Source organism: Chiloscyllium plagiosum, chromosome 24 (assembly GCF_004010195.1).
Source record: "Chiloscyllium plagiosum isolate BGI_BamShark_2017 chromosome 24, ASM401019v2, whole genome shotgun sequence".
In the NCBI taxonomy this organism is placed as follows: domain Eukaryota; kingdom Metazoa; phylum Chordata; class Chondrichthyes; order Orectolobiformes; family Hemiscylliidae; genus Chiloscyllium; species Chiloscyllium plagiosum.
The window spans coordinates 2172948-2198558 of record NC_057733.1 but is presented as its reverse complement, the minus strand read 5'-3'; the positions used below and the strand labels follow the sequence as shown (position 1 = coordinate 2198558).

At 43.7% G+C, this 25611-nt stretch overlaps 2 protein-coding genes across 6 annotated transcripts in view; one reads left to right on the top strand and one right to left on the bottom strand.

Annotated features, from left to right (window-relative positions):
• The window catches only part of LOC122561956 (SAP30 binding protein), an 86214-nt gene extending 81640 nt beyond the window's left edge, over positions 1–4574 (bottom strand). Inside the window, exons 1-2 of the mRNA XM_043714290.1 lie at positions 4460–4574; positions 160–263 (exon numbers count right to left, since the gene is read on the bottom strand). Of these exons, the coding sequence (XP_043570225.1) occupies positions 160–263; positions 4460–4538 (183 nt within the window). The 5' untranslated portion in view covers positions 4539–4574. The remainder of the gene's footprint in view (positions 1–159; positions 264–4459) is intronic.
• A 55-nt stretch (positions 4575–4629) lies between these two features.
• Positions 4630–25611, top strand: part of recql5 (RecQ helicase-like 5) — a 132005-nt gene continuing 111023 nt past the window's right edge. For 4 of the 5 annotated variants that reach the window (XM_043714283.1, XM_043714284.1, XM_043714282.1 and 1 more), the window contains exon 1: positions 4630–4772. In XM_043714283.1, coding sequence (XP_043570218.1) covers positions 4664–4772 — 109 coding nt within the window. In that variant the 5' untranslated portion in view covers positions 4630–4663. Of the gene's footprint in view, positions 4864–25611 lie in introns of all 5 variants that reach the window. The other variant, XM_043714285.1, reaches the window with a different exon arrangement.

Sequence of the window (25611 nt, the reverse complement as noted above, 5' to 3'; positions counted from 1 at the left end):
TTCTCAGCTAGTCTCAGATGAACTCAGCACACCTGCTCTCAACTGGCTGCATTGAACAAGGGCATACAGCAACAATTTCATGGCACTCAGCACTGATCCTGAGATCGGCGGAGCATAAAAGGAGACATTTTTGGCAAGTTTTTGTCACTTGTCACTCACCAGTGGACTGCTACTCTCATCCTGTTCCTCCAGCTCACCTGCCTCTTCCATTCTGCTGATATCATCATCGCCATATCCAGCAGAAACGAGACCTCCTTTTGTGCCTGACAGAGAGAACAGAGTTGAAAAATAACACCTGTCCCTGCTGCTACTGTCCTACTACCCACTACTATACCATGCTAGACCTGTCCCCAACAGTATACTGTACCCTAAAAATATACAGTGGCAGACTGGGGCCTATCAGGGAGAAAGGGGGCAATCTGTACATGAAGATGAAGAACCACTGTTAGTGTGTTAAACAAGTACTTCCCATCTATCTTTACTTAGGGGGAGAATGCAAGTACAAAGAAGAAGGACTGTGGAATTCTTGAGCAGATTGATATAAGAAGCAAGGAGATAGTGGAGGTTTTGGAGTGGACATAGACCCAGGTCCAGAACAGTTTTATCCCAGGCTGCTGTTGGAGAGAAGGGAGGAAAAACAGGGGCCTCAGTCAAATTTTTACATTTTCTCTAACCACAGGGGAGGTGCCAAAAGATTGGAGGACAGCTCGTGTAGTTCCACTTTATAAAAAAGGTAGTGGAGATACAGCTGGGAATTATAGACCAGCGAATCTACCTAAATGGTAGGAAAACTATTGGGAAAAGGTAGCGAAGGAAAAAAAAAATTTCCATTTAGAGAAGCAAGACTTGATCAGGGATATTCAGCATGGTTTTGTCAGAGGGAGTTTGGGACTAACAAATTTACTGGAGTTTTTCAATGAGGTGACCAAGTGATGACACGAAGGCAGTTAAGGTAGTTTCTATGGATTTCAGCAAAGTCTTGGACAAAATCCCACATGGGTAACTGATAAAGAAAGTTAAAGCTCATGGAAAGTTAATTTGGAAAGTCGGATCCAAAACTGGCTTAGCAACAGGAGACAGAGGGTTGTGGTAGAAAGGTGGGCGGCACGGTGGCACAGTGGTTAGCACTGCTGCCTCACAGCGCCGGAGACCCGGGTTCAATTCCCGACTCAGGCGACTGACTGTGTGGAGTTTGCACATTCTCCCCGTGTCTGCGTGGGTTTCCTCCCACAGTCCAAAGATGTGCAGGTCAGGTGAATTGGCCATGCTAAATTGCCCGTAGTGTTAGGTAAGGGGTAAATGTAGGGGTATGGGTGGGTTGTGCTTCGGCGGGTCGGTGTGGACTTGTTGGGCCGAAGGGCCTGTTTCCACACTGTAATGTAATGTAATCTAATCTAATCTAAAAAAAGGTGTTTGTGTGACTGGAGCCTGGTGTACAGTGGCGTGCCACAGGGATCAGTACTGGGTCCCTTATTGTTTCATAGTCATAAACAATATAGTTGAGAATGTGGGAAGGATGATAAGTAAGTTTGTGGATGGCACAAAACTTGGCTGAGTGATTGGGTGGGTCTTGGGTTACAAGAAGATATAGACAAATTGGTCAGATTCGCAGATCGAGGGAAGATGGAATGTAACCCTGATAAATGTGAGATGATGCACTTTGGAAGACGTGAAAACACAAGGGAGTATCCAATAAATGGCAGGACACTACAAAGTTGGAGATAGTGGAGAGTCAATGTGGATAAAGAGTGGAGGTGGAAAATGCTCAGCAGGTCAGGCAGCATCAGAGAAGGGGAGTTGAAGTTTCAGGTCAGAATCTTTCAACAGTCGGAAGGGCCAAGGACAAGGAGGCACACTTTTAAAGTGAAAGGCAGGAGAGTTGGACAGGACTTGAGGAAAAACATTTTCATCCAGAGTGGTGAGGGGTCTGGAATGCACTGCCTGCGAGGATAGTTGAGGCAGGTAAACCCATTGTTTAAAAAGTACTTGGATGAGCACTTGAACTGTCTTAATGTTCAAGTCTATGGCCTGTTGCGAGAAAGTGGGATTAGTGCAGGTAGTAGTGTATTTTCGGTCATATAGACTCGATGGCCCGAAGGGTCTCTATAAGTCCCCAGGAGTAGTACCCAAGTGTTAAATGGTGAAAGATATGTTCACACCAGTTCTGTACCACAGTGTTATACTGTGACCTACTCACCATTAATGGGTTCCAATATTATCCATTGACAGACATGTCCCCATGAGTACGGTATTCAACTGTTATATAATGACAAACAAGGACTGTATCGCAGTGTTATAAAGTGACAGACCCTATAACAGTCTACAACACTACTGTACCTATATGACAATGACAGACGTCTCCCCAACCAATATTGTACCTCTGTGTTCCTCTCCGATGACCACCATCTTGCCATGGTGGAGAGGCTGTGAATACCTAAGAACACGAGGGCTAAACCATCTGGAGTGTCAGTCCTGTCAGGGTCACCCATGACAGTTAGTTCAAGGGGAAGATTCCAGACATAGCGCGATCCATGAACACCTCAATGGTGGATCATGCAAAGGATGATAGCTGAACTTAAATGAGAACTTCACAACGGTTGCGAAGATGAACGAAGGCTGCAACAAAGAAGGGCTGCTAGTCGTCTTGGTCTCCATGCCACTGGGCTTCAACCCCCGGGACTACCAAGTTCTGTGTGGTGGCTGTGTGTACACTAGCCTCCCCATGTTAAAGGATGTCACACACAGGTATGCTCCCAAGAGTTACCAATCTGACTTACTTCCCAGGCAAAAGTCCTCCGGCGATCAGCTAATGCCAGAGGGGGCAGGACCATGATATCTGAAATCCTATTGTCTCAAACTGACACATTCTTTCTGGGCGAGGCAGAGAGCACATTTTGCCAGCTGCGCCCATGACTGAGCAGCCGTTTAATATCTCCTCTGCTCACCCCAGTCTGAGAGGGGGCTGGTAAAGTTTCCCTAACAGCCTGCCTCAAAACTCCTGACTGGATTACAGTGTGAAATGGATCACTCACATGCAGTCAGAAATGAAGAATAATAAACTTTGCAGTTTGGATTTTAAGAACCCTGATGGTCCCAGGTAACACTGACCAACTTGAGAGATGATTTGGAGGTGCTGGTGTTGGACTGGGGTGGACAAAGTTAAAAATCACAACACCAGGTTATAGTCTAACAGGTTTATTTGGAAGCACTCGCTTTCGAGGCGCTGATTCTTCATCAGGTGGTTGTGGAACATGACCATACGACACAGAATTTATAGCAAAAGGGTTACAGTGTCATGGAGTTGAAATGATATATTTAACAACTTCAGTTAATATTGTTTAATATATCATTACAACTCCATGACATTGTAACCCTTTTGCTATAAATTTTGTGTCGTAAGGTCATGTTCCAGAACCAGCTGATGAAGAGGCAGTACCTCGAAAGCTAGTGCTTCCAAATAAACCTTATGGACTATAACCTGGACTATAACATCGTTCTCTGAAACGTTCCACAAGTCGGCGGCCTGTCTCCCCAATGTATAGGAACATTTCAGAGAACACCTCTCGGACACTCGCACCAACCAACCCAACTGCCCCATGGCTGAACACTTTCATTCTCCCTCCCACTCCGCCAAGGACATGCAGGTCCTTGGCCTCCTCCATCGCCAGACCATGGCAACACAACGCCTGGAGGAAGAGCGACTCATCTTCCGCCGAGGAACCCTCCAACCACAAGGGATGAATACAGATTTCTCCAGCTTCCTCATTTTCCCTCCCCCCACCTTTTCTCAGTCCCAACCCTCAGACTCAGCACCGCCTTCTTGACCTGCAATCTTCTTCCCGACCTCTCCGCCCCCATCCCCTCTCCGACCTATCACCCTCACCTTAACCTCCTTCCACCTATCGCATTCGCAAAGCCCCTCCCCCAAGTCTCTCCTCCCTATCTTTTATCTTAGCCTGCTTGGCACACCCTCCTCATTCCTGAAGAAGGGCTTATGCCTGAAATATCAAATTGACCCCACCAGTCCTGTACCCCTGTTATACAGTGACAGAACTGATCCCACTGGTGTTGTATAATGACAGAACTGTCCCCACCAGTACTGTACCCCAGTGTTATACAGAGACAGACCTGTCCCCAACAGTACTGCCTCCGAATGATATATAGTCAAAAAGTGTGGTGATGGGTCGCACAGCGAGTCAGTCAGACATGTCCCCACCAGTATTATACGTATTAAACCGTGACTATCAGTACTATACGCCACCCTTATAGAGTGACAGACCTGTTCCTACCAATATTATACCCCAGTATTATACACTGTCAGATCTGTCCTCACCAGTACTGTACCATAATGATAGGCCTTTATTATCCCCTAAATAATGTTTACAGATTAACAGTATGATACAGCTTAATTAATTAGTCCGACTCCATTGTGAAAGGACGGTGTTTTATAGGATCTCACCTGTCTCGGTGTCAGTTTCAGAATCCGAATCTCCGGCATAAGCTATTAATGTGCGGAGAACATTTCTCTTGTCCGCCATGTTGGGGCGCCGGTTGATGACGTTTACAGGTGAGGTGCTGCGCACGCGCGGAACGCGGCATGGGACCGCGATGACAACATTGACACTGCGTGGTGACATCACACATTGGAGGTTAGGGCACTGTCATGGCCTCGACTTCCTGCGGACCCGTCCGTGCCGCTCTCGCCCGGACGTTCGGCTTCCAGACATTCCGCTCTGAGCGACAAGAGAGCGCAACGAGAGCCGTGCTGAGAGGTGAGACTTCGAGTCTGAGAGACGACAGACAAATCCGGTGGGCGCCTTATAAGGACGGCCGGCCGGAATAGAAACCGCGGTAACACGACAGGTGATGACTGGTTCTGTGTAAAACAATACTGGTGGGGACAGGTCTGTCCCTGTATAACACTGGGGTACAGTACTGGTGGGGACAGGTCTGTCCCTGTATAACACTGGGGTACAGGTCTGTCACTGTATAACACTGGGGTACAGGTCTATCACTGTATAACATTGTGGTACAGTACTTGTGGGGACAGGTCTGTCACTGTATAACACTGGGGTACAGTACTGGTGGGGACAGGTCTGTCACTGTATAACCTTTGAGGAGAAAGTGAGGTCTGCAGATGCTGGAGATCAGAGCTGAAAATGTGTTGCTGGAAAAGCGCAGCAGGTCAGGCAGCATCCAGGGAACAGGAGAATTGACGTTTCGGGAATAAGCCCTTATTCCTGAAGAAGGGCTTATGCCCGAAACGTCGATTCTCCTGTTCCCTGGATGCTGCCTGACCTGCTGCGCTGTTGCAGCAACACATTTTCAGCTCTGTCACTGTATAACACTGGGGTACAGTACTGATGGGGGCTGGTCTGTCACTGTATAACACTGGGGTACAGTACTGGTGGGGGCATGTCTGTTACTGTGTCACACTGGTGTACAGTACTGGTGGGGTAGAGGCAATGAGGAATTTACAGGAACTAGTGGTTGTGATGAATGGTAGTTATGGGATTGGAGAAGAATCGTGGATGCAGTCAGGTAGGTGGGTTACATCCAGGAAAAGTAGGTGAGAGAGGCAGGTATTGCCCTGTGTCTACATTCATCTCAAACAAGTATGCTGATTTGAAGATGTCGTGTGGGATGGACTCTTTGGAATGTAGCATGACGAGCCAAGTTTCTGGTATTGAGAGTGGCCCTAATGTAACAAGGGGTATCATAGAATCCCTACAGTGTGAAAACAAGCCATTCAGCCCAACAATCCACACCTACCTCTGAAGAGTAACCCACCCAGACCCATTCCCCTACCCTATCGCTCTACATTTCCCCTGACTTAGCTGTCACATTTCTGAACACTATGGGTAATTTGCCATGGCCAATTCACCTAACCTGCAAGCCTTTAGATTGTGGGAGGAAACTCATGCAGTCACTGGGAGAGCATGCAAACTCCACACAGACTTTCGCCTGAGGTTGGAAACGAACCCTGGTGCTGTGAGGCAGCAGTGCTGACCATTGAGCCACTGTGCTGCCCAGGCTACGTCAGGTTCCAAGTGATCGATTGTGAAAGGGGACTCTGTAGTCAGAGGCACAGACCGACGTTTCTGCAATTGGTAGCAAGAAATCAGAATGGTGTGTGCCTCCTGTTGCCAGGATCAAGGATATCTGTGAGAAAGTGCAGTATACTCTCCAAGGGGAGAGGACTAGCAGGAGCTCATTGTACACATTGGGACTAACGGCATAGGAAGAGAAAAAGAGACGACTCTGAAGGGAGAATATAGGAAGTTAGGCAGGAATTTAAAAAGGAGGTCTTCAGGGGAGTAGTATCTTTATTACTCTCAGTGCTACAAACTAGTGAGGGTAGGAATGGGAGGATAGAGCAGATGAATGCATGGCTGAGGAGCTGGTATAGGGGAGACAGGTTCACATTTTTGGATCATTGGAATTCAACCCATTGAGTCTGCTCCACAATTCTATCATAGCTGATAAGTTTCTCAACCCCATTCTCCCGCTTTCTTCCTGTAACTCTTGATCCCCTTGATATTGAAGAACCTATTTATCTCTGTCTTAAATACCTGGCCTCTACGGCCTTCTGTGGCGATGAATTCCATAGATTCACCACTCTATGGCTGAAGTAGTTTCTCTTTATCTCCATTCTAAAAGGTCTTCCCTGTCCTCCAAGGACTTCTTTGGGTCCTAGTCTCTCCTACCAATGGTCACTCTGTCCAGACCATTTATTATTCTGTAAGTTTCAATTAGATCTCCCCTCATCCTTCTGGGTACAGACCCAGAGTCCTCAGAGATTCCTCATATGTTAAACTTTTCATTCCTGGGACCATTGTCGTGAACCTACTCTGAATATACTCCAGGGCCAATGCATCCTTCCTGAGATGTGGGGCCCAAAACTGTGCACAATACTCCAAATGTAGTTTGACCAGAGCCTTATAGAGCCTCAGAATTAGATCTTTTATAGTCAAGTCTTCTCAAAATAAATGCCATAATTGCATTTGTCTTCGTAATTACTGACTCAACCTGCAAGTTTATCTTGCATTTTACCCCATTGTACTCCACTTGCTACTTCTTTGCCCACTCTCCTAACCTGTCTAAATCCTTCTGCAGCTTTCCTGCCTTCTCAATGCTATCTGTCCCTCAACTTGTCTTTGTATCATCTGCAAACTCAGCTGGAATGCCCTCAGTTATTTCATTTAGATCGTTATTGTATAAAGTGAGAAGTTGTGGTCCCGCCACTGAGCCTTGCAGAAGCCCACTTGTCACCGGCTGCCATCCCCACTCTGTTTTCTGCCAGACAGCCAAGCTTCTATCCATGCTAGCATGTTGTCTCTAACACTGTGGGCCCTTATCTTTCTTAGCTTTCTGTCCAGCACCTTGTCAAAGACCTTCTTGAAGTCCAGATAGATAACATCCATTGGTGCTTCTTGGTCTAACATGCTCGTTACTTCCTCAAAGAATACTAGCAGATTTGTCAGACATGACGTACCCTTGATGAAACCAAGCTGACTTTGCCCTGTTTTACCATATGTTTTCAAGTATTCAGAAATCTCATCCTTCGCAATGGATTCCAGTGTCTTACCCATGACCGAGGTTAGGCTAATCAATCTGTAATTTTCTGTGTTTTGCCTCACTCCCTTTTTAAACAGGCGTGTCACGCTAGTGATTTTTGAGTCCTTTGGGACTCTCCCTGACTCTAGTGATTCCTGAAAGATCACCACTAACGCTTCCATTATCTCTTCAGTTATCTCCCTTGGACTAGATGAATTGCACCCCAAAGTTCTAAGTGATTTATCCACCTTCAGGCCATTCGGTTTTCCTAGCACCTTCTCCTTGGTGACAGCCACCATACTTAGCTGTGCCCCCTCACTCTCTTGAATATTTAGGATATTACTCATGTCTTCCACTGTGAAGACTAATGCAAAACAATTATTCAGTTCCTCAGCCATTTCCTTGTTCCCCACTACTATCTTTCCAGTGTAATTTTCCAGCCATCCAATGTCCACTTTTGCCCTTTATATGTTTAAAGAAACTCTTATAGTCTTCCTTTCTATTACTGGCGCGCTTACCCTCATATTTAATCTTATCCCTCATTTTTTTGGTGTCCTGTGCTATTTTTTTCTTGGGATGAATCTCTACTTGTTTCCTGAATTACTCCCAGAAACTCCTGCCGTTGCTTTTCCACAGTCTTTCCTACTTGGCTCCTCTACTAGTCAATTCTACCCAACTCCTTCCTCATCCTTTTGTATTTGCCTTTCTTCAGCTGTAATACCATTACTTCTGATTCTATCTTCACTCAAATTGCAGAGTAAATTCAGTCACATTATGATCACTGCCTCCTAAAGTTCTTTCACCTTAAGTTCCCTTTTCAAGTCTGCCTCATTGCACAACACTAAATCCAGCATTGCCTGTTCCCGAGTGGGTTCCACCACAAGCTGCTCCAAAAAGCCATCTCGTAGACATTCCACAAATTCCTTTCCTTGCAATTCACTACCAACCTGATTTTCCCAGTCTGCCTGCATACTGAAATACCCTATAATCACTGTAACTTTGCCTTTCCTACCCACAGTGACCTGCATAAGAAGGATGGAATGCACCTAAATTGGAAGGGGACTAATATAGGGTGTAGGTTTGCTCGCTGAGCTGTAGGTTTGATATCCAGACGTTTCATTACCTGGCTAGGTAACATCAGTGGCGACCTCCAAGTGAAGCGAAGCTGTTGTCTCCTGCTTTCTATTAAAATGTTTGTCCTGGATGGGGTTCCTGGGGTTTGTAGTTATGTCATTTCCTGTTCGTTTTCTGAGGGGTTGATAGATGGTATCTAGATCTATGTGTTTGTTTATGGCGTTGTGGTTGGACTGCCAGGCCTCTAGGAATTCTCTGGCATGTCTTTGCTTCACCTGTCCCAGGATAGATGTGTTGTCCCAGTCAAAATGGTGTTTTTTTTCTCCGTTTGTAGGGCTACGAGGGACTAATATTTTGTCAGGGAGATTTGATGGAGCTGCTCAAGAGGATTTAAACTAGGAAGGTGGGGACTGGGAGATAGTGAGGAAATCGATCAGCTGAGACTAGTATGGTTGGGAAGAGGAGCAAGTAAAACAGTCAGGGTCAGTAGGACCAAAGCAGAGGATGAGGTAGGAAAGAGAGCTTGGAGTGCAGGTTCATAGTTTGTAGAGTCATAGAGACATAGAAATGTACAGCACGGAACAGACCCTTCGGTCCAACTTGTCCATGCTGACCAGATATCCCAACCTAATCTAGTCCCATTTTTCAACACTTTGCCCATATCCCTCTTCCTGTTTATATACCCATCCAAATGCCTGTTAAATGTTTCAATTGTACCAGCCTCCACCATCTCCTTTGGTAGCTCATTCCATACACGCACCACCTTCTGCGTGAAAAAGTTGCCCCCATAGGATAGTGAAGGAGGTGTTTGGTGTGCTTTGCCTTATGATTAGATTGTTGAGGTGTGGAGGTCATGTTGCAGCTGTACAGGACATTGGTTAGGCCACTTTTGGAATATTATGTGCAATTCTGGTCTCCCTGCTATAGAAAGGGCGTTGTGAAGTTTGAAAGGGTTCAGAAAAGATTTACAAGATGTTGCCAGAGTTTGAGCTATAGGGAGAGGCTGCATAGGCTGGGGCTGTTTTCCATGGAGTGTCGGAAGCTGAGGGGTGACCTTCTAGAGATTTATAAAATTATGAGGGGCATAGATACGGTAAATCGACAAGGTCTTTTCCCTGGAGGTGTGGGGTGTGAAAAGTACAGAACTAGTGGCCAGGTTTAGCGTGAGAGGGAAAAGATATAAAAGGGACCTAAGGGGCAATTTTTTGATGTAGAGTGTGGTGCATGTATGGAATGAGCTGCCAGAGGAAGTAGTGGAGGCTGATATAATTGCAACATTTAAAAGGCATTTGGATAGGTACATGAATAGGAAGAGTTTAGAGGGACATGGGCCAAATGAGACTAGATTAGTTTAGGATGTCTGGTTGGCATGGATGAGTTGGACTGAGGGGTTTGTTTCTGTGCTGTACATCTCTATGATTCTATGGTGGAGACATGTCTGTCATTGCATAACAGTGGGATGTAGTATTGGTAGGAACAGGTTTGTCACTGTAAAGCGTTGAGGTACAATATTGGTGGGGCAGGTCTGTCAGTGTATAACACTGGGGCACAGTACTGGTGAGGACAGGTCTGTTGCTGTATAACACGAGGGTACAGTATTGGTAGCAATGGCTCTGTCAGTGCATTACAGTAGGGTACAGTATTGGTGGGCACCGGTCTTGTCAGTGTGTAACACTGGAATATAATACTGGTAGGAGCATGAGCGTCACGGTATAACACTGGGGTACAGTACTGGTGGGGACCGGTCTGTCACTATATAACAGTGGGCACAGTACTGGTTGGGACATGTTTGTCATTAACACCATGTTACAGTACTAGTGGGGTCAGATCTATCACTGTACATCACTAGGATACAGTACTGGTGGGGACAGGTCTGTCACTGTACACTGGTGGAGCACAATACTGCTGTGGGCAGGTTTCTCACTATAACAATGGAGTGCAGCACTTGGAACAGGTCTGTAACTATATAACAGTAGGGCACAGTACTGATGGGGACATGTCTATCACTATATAACAGTGGGGTAGAGTACTGATAGGAACAAGTCTGTCACTGTATAACAATGGGCTGTGGGCTACTGATGGGGACTGGTCGATCACTGAATAATACTCGGGGTGCAGTACTGATTGGTTTGTCACTGTATAACATGGGTACTGTATTGATGGGTAGAGGCTTGTCACTGTATAACACAGGTACAGTCCTGGTGGGGGCAGGTCTGTCACTGTATAATACTGGACTACAGTCCTGTACAAAGAGGTCTGTCACTGTATCACACTAGAATGCTTTCTTGTAGGCCTGGTCACTTTATTACACCAAGTTACATGACTGATGTTGATGACTACTCCTTGTAGTGGGAGCATTTGTGGAGTCTTTTGTATTAATACAGACTATTCCTGAAGAAGGGCTAATGCCCGAAACGTCGATTCTCCTGTTCCTCAGTTGCTGCCTGACCTGCTGCGCTTTTCCAGCAACACATTTCCATCTACAGACTATTCTACCCTTCCAATCTGCATTGCTGTTGTATGATCTAGCTCATCTATTCTTCTCTCTGTCAAACACACTTTGAGAGTTTATACACTTGCATTCACCAAGGATCTGTGGTGAGACATTCTATGTACTGTGTGGAAAATCCTGTCCTTTTGCTTTCTGTGGAAAGGGTATCTTAGCAATTTCAAATACCTCTTTGCTACTTTTCTGCAGTTCCAGTGAAAACACCTTATTGTCTCAAAGTTACTTTTATTGATTTGTACAGTCTAATGAATCAACGTTGCTTCTTTTGCTTTGTACTGTTCCTTTTTCTATAATAAATATCAAAACTGTACAACAAGCCTTGTAACTAAAATCATGTGCATGTTTGAGTTGACCAATTTGATAGTGTTTTCCACGCACAGGTAAAATAATCAGTGCTTCTGTTTGCCTTTTTATAGGTGTTTTATTTGCAATGACAGTGATAAGCACTGTAATAACTTCTCACCATGTCCATACGCTTCATTATAGAACCTTTACTTTGAAAAAAATCTTTGCTTGCCCATTCCTTTTGTTCAAATTTCCGAACAATTTTCTTAACTTAGTCTTGAAAGTTAGACTGTACATGCTTATCCTGCTGTCAGGAGAAAGTAAGGACTGCAGATGCTGGAGATCGGAGCTGAAAAATGTGTTGCTGGAAAAGCGCAGCAGGTCAGGCAGCATCCAAGGAACAGGAGAATCGACGTTTCGGGCATAAGCCCTTCTTCATCCCATTCCCCGCTCAGTCAAAGCAAAACCCTCAGAGTCACAGTGTAGTTTTACCTCCTTCATCTTTATTTTGGACCCTGGAGAGAGAGAGAACGATCGCCCATGTGCACAGAGACACAAGTTCATGGTCTTCTCTGGTACAGCAGTTTCTCAATGAAATATATAGTGTTTTACAGGGAGGAGCATCCAGATAAGGCAACATACATATTAATTGGGTGACCGTTAAAATCAGTAAGTGTCAACAGCAAAGATTAAGCCATCTGCTGTTACACAATGAATAACTGACTTCACACAATGAATACGTTTCACCTTGTTAACTGACGTTACATATTGAATGCTATCTCATCTTGTGAAATGGCTCTACATAATTAATGGTTTTCCACCTTGTTAACGCATTACCCTTTCCTCCAGCATCCCATTGTTAACTGTAAGTTCTTATCTGATCTGAGTCATGCTCAGCTGAACCTCTTGTTTCACAAAACTCAGAGCTTAATGCTTTCCCTGCCTGCGTATACCCTGTACATGTTCTCATTCCCTCTTTTTATCATTACATGATAACCACTGAGATGGCACTACCAGCTTTATAAGACTCTGACAGACAATATTTAAGCAAGATTCGGAGATGCCGGTGTTGGACTGGGGTGTACAAAGTTAAAAATCACACAACACCAGGTTATAGTCCAACAGGTTTAATTGGCAGCACACTAGCTTTCAATCACCTGATGAAGGAGTGTCGCTCCGAAAGCTAGTGTGCTTCCAATTAAACCTGTTGGACTATAACCTGGTGTTGTGTGATTTTTAAATATTTAAGCAAGTTATTGACACACAGCATACAATGATTATAACAACAAAATTACTAGTCCATTACAGTAAATAGAATTTGAAGAATCCTCCCATGTAGAAAAAGAATCCACCAGTAAAGTTCTTAAATCCACAGTCCTTAGTGACCACTCCATCCCCTCCAAGTTGAGTGGAAATGAGTCAGTTCTCCAAAATCTCCTCCAGTAAAGTCCAACCTGAAAACAAAATCCAGTCTGTTCTTGCATCACTCCTCGAAGAAATCTGAATTCTTGGATAAGGGCAGTTAAATACTTAACAAAGCTGGATGTAGGTTTGCTCTGAGCTGGAAGGTACATTTCCAGACGTTTTGTCACCATACTAGGTAACATCTTCAGTGGGCTTCTCGGTGAAGCTGAAGAGGCTTTCATCCTTGTGGAGATGCTTCAGATTCCAGCGTATCTGAGTGCACAGTGCAGCAGCTGAAGCTGCAGGCTAGGTGAACGCAGCATTCTTTGCTGCATCTGCTCCTGCTCTGTTGTGATGTTAGCTTGATCAGCGAACCTTCATATCCTTTAAATTATCGAAAGGCAAGGTAAAGCTCACATGGTTGAATGTCCATAGGAAGGCCGCTGACAAAAAACTTATCAACCTCCTCTTCATTGTTATTAGTTCAGTTTTTGAGCTCATGACTGGGAAGCTGATTGAATCCATTGGATCAGGTTGTGGAGGGGTGGGAGGTGGTCCAAAGGCATGCTTTACCTGTGAATGGAGAAACTCTAGAGATGGTGTTAGCTGCTGAAAGTCTCTTTGCATTCCGTCTCTCATTCCTTCCTTGCCAAGTTGTTTATCAGTATGAAGACAGTCAAACAATTCATTACACTAAATTGTGTCTGCCTATTTCAACCTTCTTAGTTGTCTTGAAGTCTGTTACTCTGTTCACAATTTATGACATTATCAAATTTTATGCAATCCATAAACTTCCAAGTTGTACTGCCTAAACAATTCAGTCAATGGACCTAAAATCAAACCTTCGGGTACCTCATTCAGGTTATTCAAAATTATTTTCCTTTAACAAATTGAAGCTCAGCTAATGTGAAAGTTGTCAGGAAAATCTGCAGCAATCTCTAATCTCCAGCATCTGCAGTCCTCACTTTCACCTAATGTGAACGTTGTCAGGAAAAGTATTTCAGAAGTCTGGAACAGCAAGAAAACAACAAAAAGTTTCCTGTGTTTTAGCAATTGAAGTGGTAGTTTCAGTTCAGATTTAAATCTCAAATATTCGTGGGAATCAAATGCAGAATATTTTGAAATATGTTCTCCAAATGAAACTTCCCAAATTAAATAGTCAGAATTACAGTGGCAACTTTGATAGGGATCATCATTCTTTGAATTTGCAATATGAAGGGGCCCATTGAAGTCTTAACAATAATTAACAGAATTTAGACAGCGCAGCCTCAAGTTCTACTATTCTCTTGAATCTTAACAAAACATCAAACTCAAAATGCATTCTTCTTATTTTTGAACGTTCTGCATTAAAAACACAGCAGCAAAGATATTATAATACAATACTCTCATCTAACTAAAGCATGGCCGCTGACCCAACTTTTTTTTTTAACAGGCATTGCAGAATTTCAAACCGATCAGGGGCTCAAGGCACTCGATCAATTTGCTTTAAGGTTACAAGTTTGATCATTTTAAGAAGGACATAATGTTGTACAATTTCAATGTAAAAACAAAATCTGCCTCAATACATAGTCCACAAAACACATTGAATTGAGATTCTGATTCGCACAAGGCAAAACGGTTACTTATAAGGATTTTCTGAATCGGTATTTTAACAAGCCAAATTTTTTAAATATCAGATACTCCCAGCATGGCACAATTTACTTTGAAACTTTCCTTTTTCAACCCAAGTATTAGTACAACCTTAATTTCAGTGTTTCCCATTTTTTCTTTACATCCTCTCACTGAAACCACATTTATAAAAAGAGAAAGCCTTCACAGCAGACCACATGGTGCTGCAATCCAAGCCACTGTCTTTCCCCAGAACAGAGACTCATTGAACCTCAAATTTCCCTACTCGGGGACTTTAACCCATTTCTCACTTTACTCCTCATGGAGGCTTGAACCCCACTTAAACACCGAGAACCTGAACCCCACTTAAACACGGAACACCCAAACCCCAATTAAACACAGAAAACTCAAACATTGCTTAAACACAGAGAGCTCGAACCCCAGTACAGCGCAGAGGAGTTGAACCTCAGTTAATCCACCCCAGGGGACTGGAACTCCAGTACCACGTGGAGAACTCGAACCTCAATCACACTTCCGTTCCCCCAATGCAGCGCAGAGGACTTGAACGTCTGCCTGCCAGCGAGCTTGTGAAACTGTGTCTCTCGACTGAACTAATTATCATTTGAGGAATCCGTAGAATAGAGAGCAATCGAGCGAGGGGACCGACTATGCCAATATTTTCATCCCGTTTCTTCCCCATCAGTTGAAGCAAAATGCTCAGAGATACCGTGTAATTTGACCTCCTTCATTTTATTCTGGGCCCTGGAGGGAGTGAAAACGATCGCCCATGTGCACATGAGTTCACAGTCTTCTCTGGAACAACAGTTTCTCAACAAATTATAAAGTTATGTTACAAGGAGGAACATCCACATAGGGCAACATATATATTAATTGGGTGACTGTTACAATTAGTAAGTGTCAATAGCAAAGATTAAGCCATCTGCTGTTACACAATGAATAACTGACCACATAATGAATGCTTTTCACCTTGTTAACTGACGTTACATACTGAATGTTACCTCACCTTGTTAAATGGCTCTACATAATGAATGCTTTTCCACCTTGTTAATCCACTACCCTTGCCTCCAGCATCCCATTGTTAACTGTAAGTTCTTATCTGATCTGAGTCATGCTCAGCTGAACCTCTTGTTTCACAAACTCAGACCGTAACTCTTTCCCTGCCTGCTTATACCCTGTACACATTCTCACTGCTAGACTATCTGTATCCCTGAAGTCCTGTGTGATGATGCTGAACACAGGCATTCTCTTTTATTGTCTGTGCCAATATCAGTATTCTTTCATTTCCTCTTTCACTTCTTAATAAATAAGACCAAGCTGAACACTGACCTGTTGAGCGCCATTCTTTATAGGTTTCTAGGCAAGCAGTGCCCTTTCATTTTTGCTTTTGCTCTCGAGCCTGTCTTGCATCCCTTTGCACACTTGCCACTCAATGTAGGCATAGGATTTACAAGCATTTGGTAAAGTATGGCTTAATTAGGGAAGGTCAGCGTGGATTTGTGAGTGGCAGGTTATGTCTTACTAACTTGATGGAATTTTTTGTGGAGGTGGTGAAGGTAATTGAGGTATGGCAGATGATGTTGACTGCGTGGATTTTAGTAAGGCTTTCAATAGATCCCTTGTGGTAGGCTTATCCAGAAAATTAAATTGCATGGGGTCCACAGTGACTCGGCCACTTGGATTCGGAGCTGGCTTGCCCATAGAAGGCAAAGGGTAGTGGTGGAAGATAGCTTTTTTGGCTAGTGGTCCATGAGTAGTGGTGTTCTGCAAGGATTCGTACTGGGACCTCTGCTGTTTGTAATATTGGAAATGATTTGAATAAAAATGTAGATGGATTGGTTAGTTTGTGGATGGTACAAAGATCAGTGGAGTTGTGAATAATGTAGAAAGTTGTCCAAGAATACAGCGGGAGTGAAATCAGTGGCAGATATGTGCGGAACAATGTCAAGTGGTATTTAATTTGGGTGTGTGAGGTGCTGCACTTTGGGAGATCAAATGTTAAGCAAAGGTAAACAGTTAATGGCAGACCTTAAATATCACTGATGTACAGAGGGATCTTGGGGTTCAAATCCTTAGCTCCCTGAAAGTGGCCATGCAAGTAGGCAGGGTGGTAAAGCAGGCTTTATGGCGTGTTCACGTTTGTTGGTTGAGAAATTGAGTACAAGAGTTAGGACGTCATGTTACAGCTTTATAAGACTTTGGTTAGGCCACACTTGGAGATTGCATTCATTTCTGGTCACTGCATTATAGGAAGGATATCGAGGCTTTGGAGAGGGTGCAGAAGAGGTTTATCAGGATTCTGCCTGGTTTAGAGGGTATGAGCTATAAGGAGAGACTATGAAAACTTGTTTTCTCTGGAGCAGCAGACACCAAGGGGAGACTTGATAGAAGTCTATAAAATTGAGATGCATAGCTGGGGCCGATGGTCAGAATCTTTTGCCCAGAATTGAAATGTCTAATACTAGGGGGCATGCATTTAAGGTGTAAGGGGGAAAGTTCAAACCAAATATGAGGAGGAAGTGTTTTACACAGAGAGTGATAGAAGTCTGGAATGCATGGCCAGGTGTAGTGATGGAGGCGGATAAGTTATGGGCGTTTAAGGAACTTTTAGATAACCACATGAATTTGCAAGGGTAGGTAGAAGGAATTAGTTTAATTTGGTGTCATGTTCGGCACAACATCATGGGTCGAAGGACCAGTTCCCGTGCTGTACTATTCTACGGGCGGCACGGTGGCACAGTGGTTAGCACTGCTGCCTCACAGCGCCAGAGACCCAGGTTCAATTCCCGCCTCAGGCGACTAACTGTGTGGAGTTTGCACGTTCTCCCCGTGTCTGCGTGGGTTTCCTCCGGGTGCTCTGGTTTCCTCCCACAGTCCAAAAGATGTGCAGGGTCAGGTGAATTGGCCATACTAAATTGCCCGTAGTGTTAGGTAAAGGGTAAACGTAGGGGTATGGGTGGGTTTCGCTTCGGCGGGTCGGTATGGACTTGTTGGGCCGAAGGGCCTGTTTCCACACTGTAATCTAATCTAATCTAATCTAATCTACATATGCGTAAATATCTTTATCAGTAATTGTTTATGTTACTTTAAAAAAAAACCTGTCGCCCTTGTGCAAAGAATTTCTTCAAGATGACTATGGGTCAGAAACCCAAAGTACTGTGAGTATTTGTAAACTAATTCCAAAATGTGTATTTTAACAGGGCGGCACGGTGGCTCAGTGGTTAGCACTGTTCGATTACAGCTGGGTTCGATTACAGCCTCGGGTGACTGACTGTGTGGAGTTTGCACGTTCTCCCCGTGTCTGCGTGGGTTTCCTCCGGGTGCTCCGGTTTCCTCCCACAGTCCAAAGATGTGCAGGTCAGGTGAATTGGCCATGCTAAATTGCCCATAGTGTTAGGTGCATTAATCAGAGGTAAATGGGTTTGGGTGGGTTACTCTTTGGAGGGTCGGTGTGGACTTGTTAGGCTGAAGGACCTGTTTCTACACTGTAGGGAATCTAATCTAATCTAATCTAAAAGAGGACTGATACAGCCAGAAATGGCTGCAGATGTAAATTGATTTTCAAAGTAAGAGAAACACCCATGAATGTCACAACTGCAGATGCACAGGGAATTTCAAACAACAACCTTTCAAAGATGGGAAAAGAGGCAAGTCAGCATTGATCGCTTGTGACTACAAAGGCAATAAGGGGCTGACAAAAACCTCCTCAACAGCAAACCATTATTTTCGAAACTGCAGATATATTTTGTGTTTTCCCTTTGAAGAATACTGAAGGTCAAGGATTAAAAGCCAACTTCAACTTGACTGGCAATGCTCTGAGACTGAACATTCTCGTGTACCAACTCAGGCTTGACCTTTAGCATACTGTGTAGGGAGGGTCGGTTCACTGGACAGCTGATTTATGATGCCAACAGTAGGAGTTCAATTCTTGTCACATGAAGCTCTCACCTGAAGCATGGTGACCCTCAGGTTAAACTCAACATCAGTGGTCTCTCTCTAATGCGAGAGCAGCTCTACAGATCAGTGGTACTATGGTGACTTTACCTTTACTTTGAAGTTCACAGTCAAAAAAACAACTCCTAGTCACCGTGTGTTGTAGGTGAAGACTCTAAAGTTAATTAACTACAAACTAGACAGAAGAAAACAAGACAACAAAAGGGCTCCCTCTTATCCTGAATATTGGAATTCAGCCACAGTTCAAAGGATTAAAACCATAGGATCTCAACCAATCTACAAACTTAAGAATTGTGGAATTGAACTTTTCAATGACTAACAACAGTGATACCATCAACTTCAAATGCAGTTGTAATGTTTAACTCTCCACTGTTTGTCATTAATTCAGAGGTGCGTTTGTGAATTTTAAACTCTTATCTTTTTGGACTCAACTCTTACTTCTAATGTGTGTACACATGTGGTGTCATTAATCTTCCTCGTGTGTAGTAATTAATAAATTTTCTCTTGTTAATTCAAGAAAACCTGGCTAAATTGGCCTCGTTTTTAAAGCAGCATTTGATCGGAGAGGAAGTATCCAGAGGGGAAGGGATACTGTTTTTAAATTAACCTTGTTGAGATCAATTGGTGGATAAAGAAGGGGAGCGAGTTCATCCCTTTTTCACCAGAGTGCTTAACAGTTTGGGGTAAGCCATCTGGCGCAGTAACAAATTAAGGAACCTTGCCCTGGATCTGGAGGTAACAGTCTGCAACTTTGAAACATGATCTCCTTTTGTAAATCTGCCAGCTGCACCTGATTAACTCTAGGTGCCCAGCCATTGTGTCCCATGATATCAACTCAAGAATTGGCAATAGTAATTGGCTGGTACCTTTGAATTGATGAATTAAGACTATAATTGACATTAAAGTAATTGAGTAAGGAGTGATATATCTAAAAAAGTGTTGGTATCATGACGATGGGCTGAATCACTACAGTCAAATAAAAGCAAAATGCTGAAAATACTTTCGTGACTGGTCAAAACTCTGTTTTAGATCCTATGAACTGTCTTCGGAATTTGTAACTAAACTTTGTGTCATAGTGAATTTGATCAGTAACTGTAGTACTGTCGATGATCTGAGACTTGCACTTGCCTCCTCATGCAGGAATGAGGGAGCACTCTATACAGGCAGATACCATTGTCATCCATGTCACTAGATCTGAAGACAAAAAACACTTGATATTTACATCCTCTATGTTTTTACTGAACACCTTTCTGAGCAACTCACACTCTTTTGCCTGAAATTTCTGCTTTTGCATTCACCTCTCTTCTGAACTCTGTAACTTGCCACTTGCCATTAATTTCATGCATGGCTCCATTGATAATGCCAATTGGCTATCAACTTAAATAACTGCAAACCTACTTCATATTTCTCGACTTTAAAACACCCTCTAATACAATAATAACAGCAATGCTAAATCTTGATGGGAAAAGTCAATGAATCTATCATTGATTCTTCAACAAATTCTGACTGTCTATCCGTCGGCCTCTTCCCTGCAAAACCATGCTGACTTATCCTGATAGATTGGGAAATTTTGATAAATAAAGGAACCCTGTGCATCCTTTTACCTGCAGTCACAGAAAGCAAGCATGCAGGTGCAGCAAGAAGTTAGGAAGACAAATGGTATTCTGGCCTTCATTGCAAGAGGATTTGAGTACAGGAGTGAGATATCTTGCTGAAGCTGAACAGATCCCTCCTTACATTAGATTAGATTACTTACAGTGTGGAAACAGGCCCTTCGGCCCAACAAGTCCACACCGACCTTCCGAAGAGCAACCCACCCAGACACATTCCTCTACATTTACCCCTTCACCTAACACAAAGGGCAATTACGCGTGGCCAATTCACCTGACCTGCACATCTTTGGACTGTGGGAGGAAACCGGAGCACCCGGAGGAAACCCATGCAGACATGGGGGGAATGTGCAAACTCCACACAGACAGTTGCCCGAGGCACTGTGAGGCAGCAGTGCTAACCACTGTGCCATCGTGCCGCCCACGAGAGGGAGAAGGTGAGGACTGCAGATGCTGAAGAGTCAGAGTCTAAAAGGCTGGCGCTGGAAAAGCACAGCAGGTCCAGCAGCATCTGAGAAGCAGGAGAGTCAACGTTTCGGGCATAAGCCCTTCATCAGGAATGTGGAAGGGGTAGTTGTTTGGTGCTGTATGAGATGTAAAGCCTGTGCTCACACTACCACTTTCACCTCTGTCCAACGCCTCAAAGGATCTTTTCACATCTGGCAGAGCTTTTCCTGCACATCCACCCACTTCATCTGCTGGATTTGTTGCTCTTGATGTGGTCGACATCTGGGAGACAGAACGGCAACTTGCAGAGCATTTTAGGGAACATCTCTGCGACACACGCACCAAACAACCTCATCGCCCTGTGGCCGACTTCAAATGCAGTCGTAATGTTTAACTCTCCACTGTTTGCCATTAATTCAGAGATGGGTTTGTGAATTTTAAACTTATCTTTTTGGACTCAACTCTTATTTCTAATGTGTGTACACATGTGGTGTCATTAATCTTTCTCGTGTGTAGTAATTGATCAATGTTCTCTTGTTAATTCAAGAAAACCTGGCTAAATTGGCCTTTTCCAGCACTACACTTTGCGACGCAGAGCCCTGCTGAGACCACACCTAGAGTGTTGTGTGCAGTTTTGGTATCCTTAACTGAGAAAGCATATACTTAAAACAAAGGGAGTGCAGCAGCAATTCTGCGTGGGTGTTCCAGTTTCCTCCCACAATCAAAGATATGCAGGTTTGGTGAGTTGGCAATGCTAAATTGCCCATGGTGCCCAGGGATAAGGTGGATTGGCCATGAAGTTTGCAGGATTACCAGAGATAGAGTGTGAGGGGGTAATTGTGGGTATTGGTCAGATTCTCTTTGGAGGGTCGGTGTGAACTCGATGGACCAAATGGCCTGCTTTCACACTGTAGGGATTTATGATCTCAAGCTCTGCTTATCTTGATTGAGGTTTTGATGGCCTGTTGGAAGGGTTTGGGATAACTTTTTTTAAAAGGACTGGCACAACATAATGGCCTGAATGAAGAGTCATATAGGACTCATTTATTCTATTTTCTTTCCACAGATGCTGCCAAACGTGCTGTATTTCTCCAGCACTTTGTTTTTATTTCAGTCATTAAAACTATTACTTCCTTTGTGGCTAAATTATCAATCAGGACCCCAATGCCTGCAGATTATGGAGATGTGGATTTAATATGCAACCTGAGTCTCCAAAACTGTAGCCCTATACCATTAGAGAAAAGAAAGGCTTGTACACTCCGTGATAAAGACACCAATATTGCTTAACGTAGGACAAAAGTTGAGGTGTTGTTACGGGGACAGGAAGCTTGTCCTGATTAGAGGGAGGCTGAGGGAAGGGAAGAATTTTCTTTTGATTTGGCACAGTATAAATTGGAGGATGGGGCTGGTTAGGATTTCTCTTAGTAACGAAGCACCCTGGTGGGGTAGACTGCTTTTCTTTCTTTAAGCTACTGTCTGTCACTTCAGTTAATGTGCAAATACCATTGAAAGGAAATTAATTCTGTGGCATGACTGCACCACTCAGTAACTTTGGGACAGGTGGGAATAGTTCATTTTGTATTATTTCAAAAATTGTGACTGTAAGTTAGAATTACACAGGAATATGTGGCACAGATACAGACCCTCTGCCTACGCAATCCATGCTGATGTCTGTGAGTCTAGAGTCCGACAACTCGGAGATAGAGCCTCTTCTCAACTTCTATTTCGATCATTACACCCATATATTACCTTCTCCCCTATATGTTTGTCTACCTTTCTTTAAATGCATGTATTTTGATTGCTTCAAACATTCCCTCTGGTAATGAGTTCCACTCTTCAGGTACTCAAGTTTTTTCTGAATATTTTTAAACTGGAAATTGCAAGTGCATCATGAAAACTGTAGAATTTAGAAACATGGTTAGTTTAGTAGTTATGCTGGGGTAGTGATAGCCTAGTGGTATTATTGCTGGACTGTTAATCCAGAGACCCAGGTAACATTCTGGGGAGCTGGATTCAAATCCTGCCATGGCAGATGGTGGAATTTCAATTCAATGGAAAAAAATTCTGGACTTAGACTCCAATGATGCCCATGAATCCATTGTCGATTGCTGGAAAGAACCCATCTAGTTCTCTAATGTCCTTTAGGGAAGGAAATTGTCATCCTTACCTGGTCTGGCCGACATGTGACTGCAGACCCACAGCAATGTGGTTGACTTTGAGCTGCCCTCTGGGCAGTAAGTGAGAGCAATAAATTCTGCCTAGCCTGTGATTAGTGGAGTCCCAATATTTATTTGCATCGAATTGCGTAGAGTTCATAGAGTCCTACAGCTTGGAGATAGACCCTTTGGTCCATGCCCATGTATTTGTCCAACTGCCTTTTAAATATTTTTAATGTACCCACCTCAGTCACTTCTGCTGACAGCTCATTCCACATGCATCCCACCCTCTGTGTAAAAAGAAAAGTTGCCCCTAGAAAACTATTTTCAAACCTGCAGAGATTGTGAATTTAGGCACATGCTTTACTAGCTGAATGCACAATGCTTGATTAATTGTAATTTTAAAAATCTCAACACCAGATCATAGGTCAACAGGTTTATTTGGAAGCACTAGCTTTCAGAGTGCTGCTCCTTCATTAGGTCGCTATGGAGCAAGATCATAAGACACAGAATTTATAGCAAAAGATTACAATGTCATACAGCTGAAATGATATATTGAACAAACCTAGATTGCTGTTAAGTCTTCAGTCTTTTAGAATGGGTGGCAGGTTTTGATTCATTAATATGAAAACTCCAGGACTACTTTTAAATCGCATTTTCAACAAGACTTAAGATAACTCTTTTATGTCTTTGTCATCTCCATGTTGCAATATTCCAACATCATCATTGCTGGTCTTCTATCCTCCAGACCAAAAACCTTTAATTCTGCCTTGTTTTTCTGTCAAGCTTGTCCATCATCCCCATTTGTTAACCCTCTATCTCACTTAGTATCTTAATTTAAAATCCATTTGTTTTTGTTCATTCTTTTCACCTTGGCCTCACCACACTCTGCAGTCACTGGGTAGACACTCTCATTGTTATTTTTCTGATGACAGCTATCTATATGTTTGTGTCCTCACAGCATTTCGTTGTTCATAGGTCCTCCAATATAGGTCCTGCTCTCTGAAGGTCCCTTACTAGACTTTGCTGCTGTGTCCACCTGACTAAAATTTCATCTCTTCAGCTTTTGGCCTTACACCTAATGTCAGACATGGTGTCTGTATTCTCTTTACCAATTCATAAAGCTTGTATTAGAGAAGATGATGAAGATTTTGTTGAAAGCCCTGATGAGAATCAAGTGTGGTACCAACCCTGCTGGCTAATTTGAGCTAAATACATCATCAATAAATCTACTAAATACACAAGATATTTTAGCTTTGCATATTTAGCAAATGTATGTTGTGGTTGTGTTCGCCGAGCTGGGAATTTGTGTTGCAGACGTTTCGTCCCCTGTCTAGGTGACATCCTCAGTGCTTGGGAGCCACCTGTGAAGCACTTCTATGATGTTTCCTCCGGCATTTATAGTGGTTTGTCTCTGCCGCTTCCGGTTGTCAGTTCCAGCTGTCCGCTGCAGTGGTCGGTATATTGGGTCCAGGTCGATGTGCTTATTGATTGAATCTGTGGATGAGTGCCATGCCTCTAGGAATTTCCTGGCTGTTCTCTGTTTGGCTTGTCCTATAATAGTAGTGTTGTCCCAGTCGAATTCATGTTGCTTGTCATCTGCATGTGTGGCTACTAAGGATAGCTGGTCGTGTCGTTTCGTGGCTCATTTGATGTAACGGCACTGTTCACCTCTATCGACAAAACCCTAGCCAGAGAAACAATAGCCAACCTGCTGGACATACAGAACAGACAAAAGGACGGTGAACCTATCAACAAAGACGGCATACTCAAACTACAGGACCTGTGCCTCACAACACACTTCACATTCAACAACCAAATATATGAACAAATCAACGGCACACCCATGGCCTCACCCATCTCTGGACTCCTAGCAGAAGTGGTAATGCAAAGATTAGAACAAGCAGTCTTACCGCAAATTCAACCCAAACTCTGGGTCAGATATATGGATGACACCTTTGTAATCACCACAAAGGTATACAGGAAAGCCACACGCACAGACCAAGTCCTGAACTACGAAAGCAACCAGCCCAACACACACAAAAGAAGTTGCATCAAGACACTGTTCAAAAGGGCCACAACACACTGCAGTACACCAGAACTGCAAAAAGAGGAAGAAGAACACCTCTACAATGTATTCGCCAAAAAAGGATACCCGCGCAATTTCATCAACAGATGCCTAAGGAAAAGACAACGGAACGAGGACATGCCGCAACCCAAATGACTAGCTACACTACCATACATCAAGAGCATTTCCGAACTGGCAGGCAGACTACTGCGACCACTAGGACTCATATCAGCACACAAACCAACAGCCACTCTCAGACAACAACTCACCAGAACGAAGGACCCGATACCCAGCATAAGCAAAACCAATGTAGTGTACAGCAAGGACTGCACAAAACACTACATAGGACAAACAGGAAGACAGCTAACGATCCGCATCCATGAACACCAACTAGCCACGAAACGACACGACCAGTTCCGAGATGCTCCTGATGTATGGTAGTGTGGCTAGTCCTTTTGGTTGTGGTATGTCCTTGTTCCCATGGGATCCCCAATCTCGGGACTCATAGCAGAGGCAGTTATGCAAAGGTTAGAACAAACAGTCCTACCACAAACTCTGGGTCAGATATGTCGATGACACGTTTGTAATCATTAAAAACACGGAAATAGAAAAAACACACCGGATCATCAACGCCACACTCACAGGAATCCGATTCACGAGAGAAGAAGAAAAGGATAGCCAACTCCCATTCCTAGACGTGATGGTACAGAGAACACCAGACGGAGAATTCACCACAAGGGTATACAGGAAAGCCACACACACAGACCAAGTCCTAAACTATGAAAGTAACCACACTAACACACACAAACGAAGCTGCATCAGGACACTATTCAAAAGGGCCACAACACACTGAAGTACATCAGAACTGCAAAAAGAAGAAGAGGAACACCTATACAAGGTATTCCCCAAAAACGGATACCC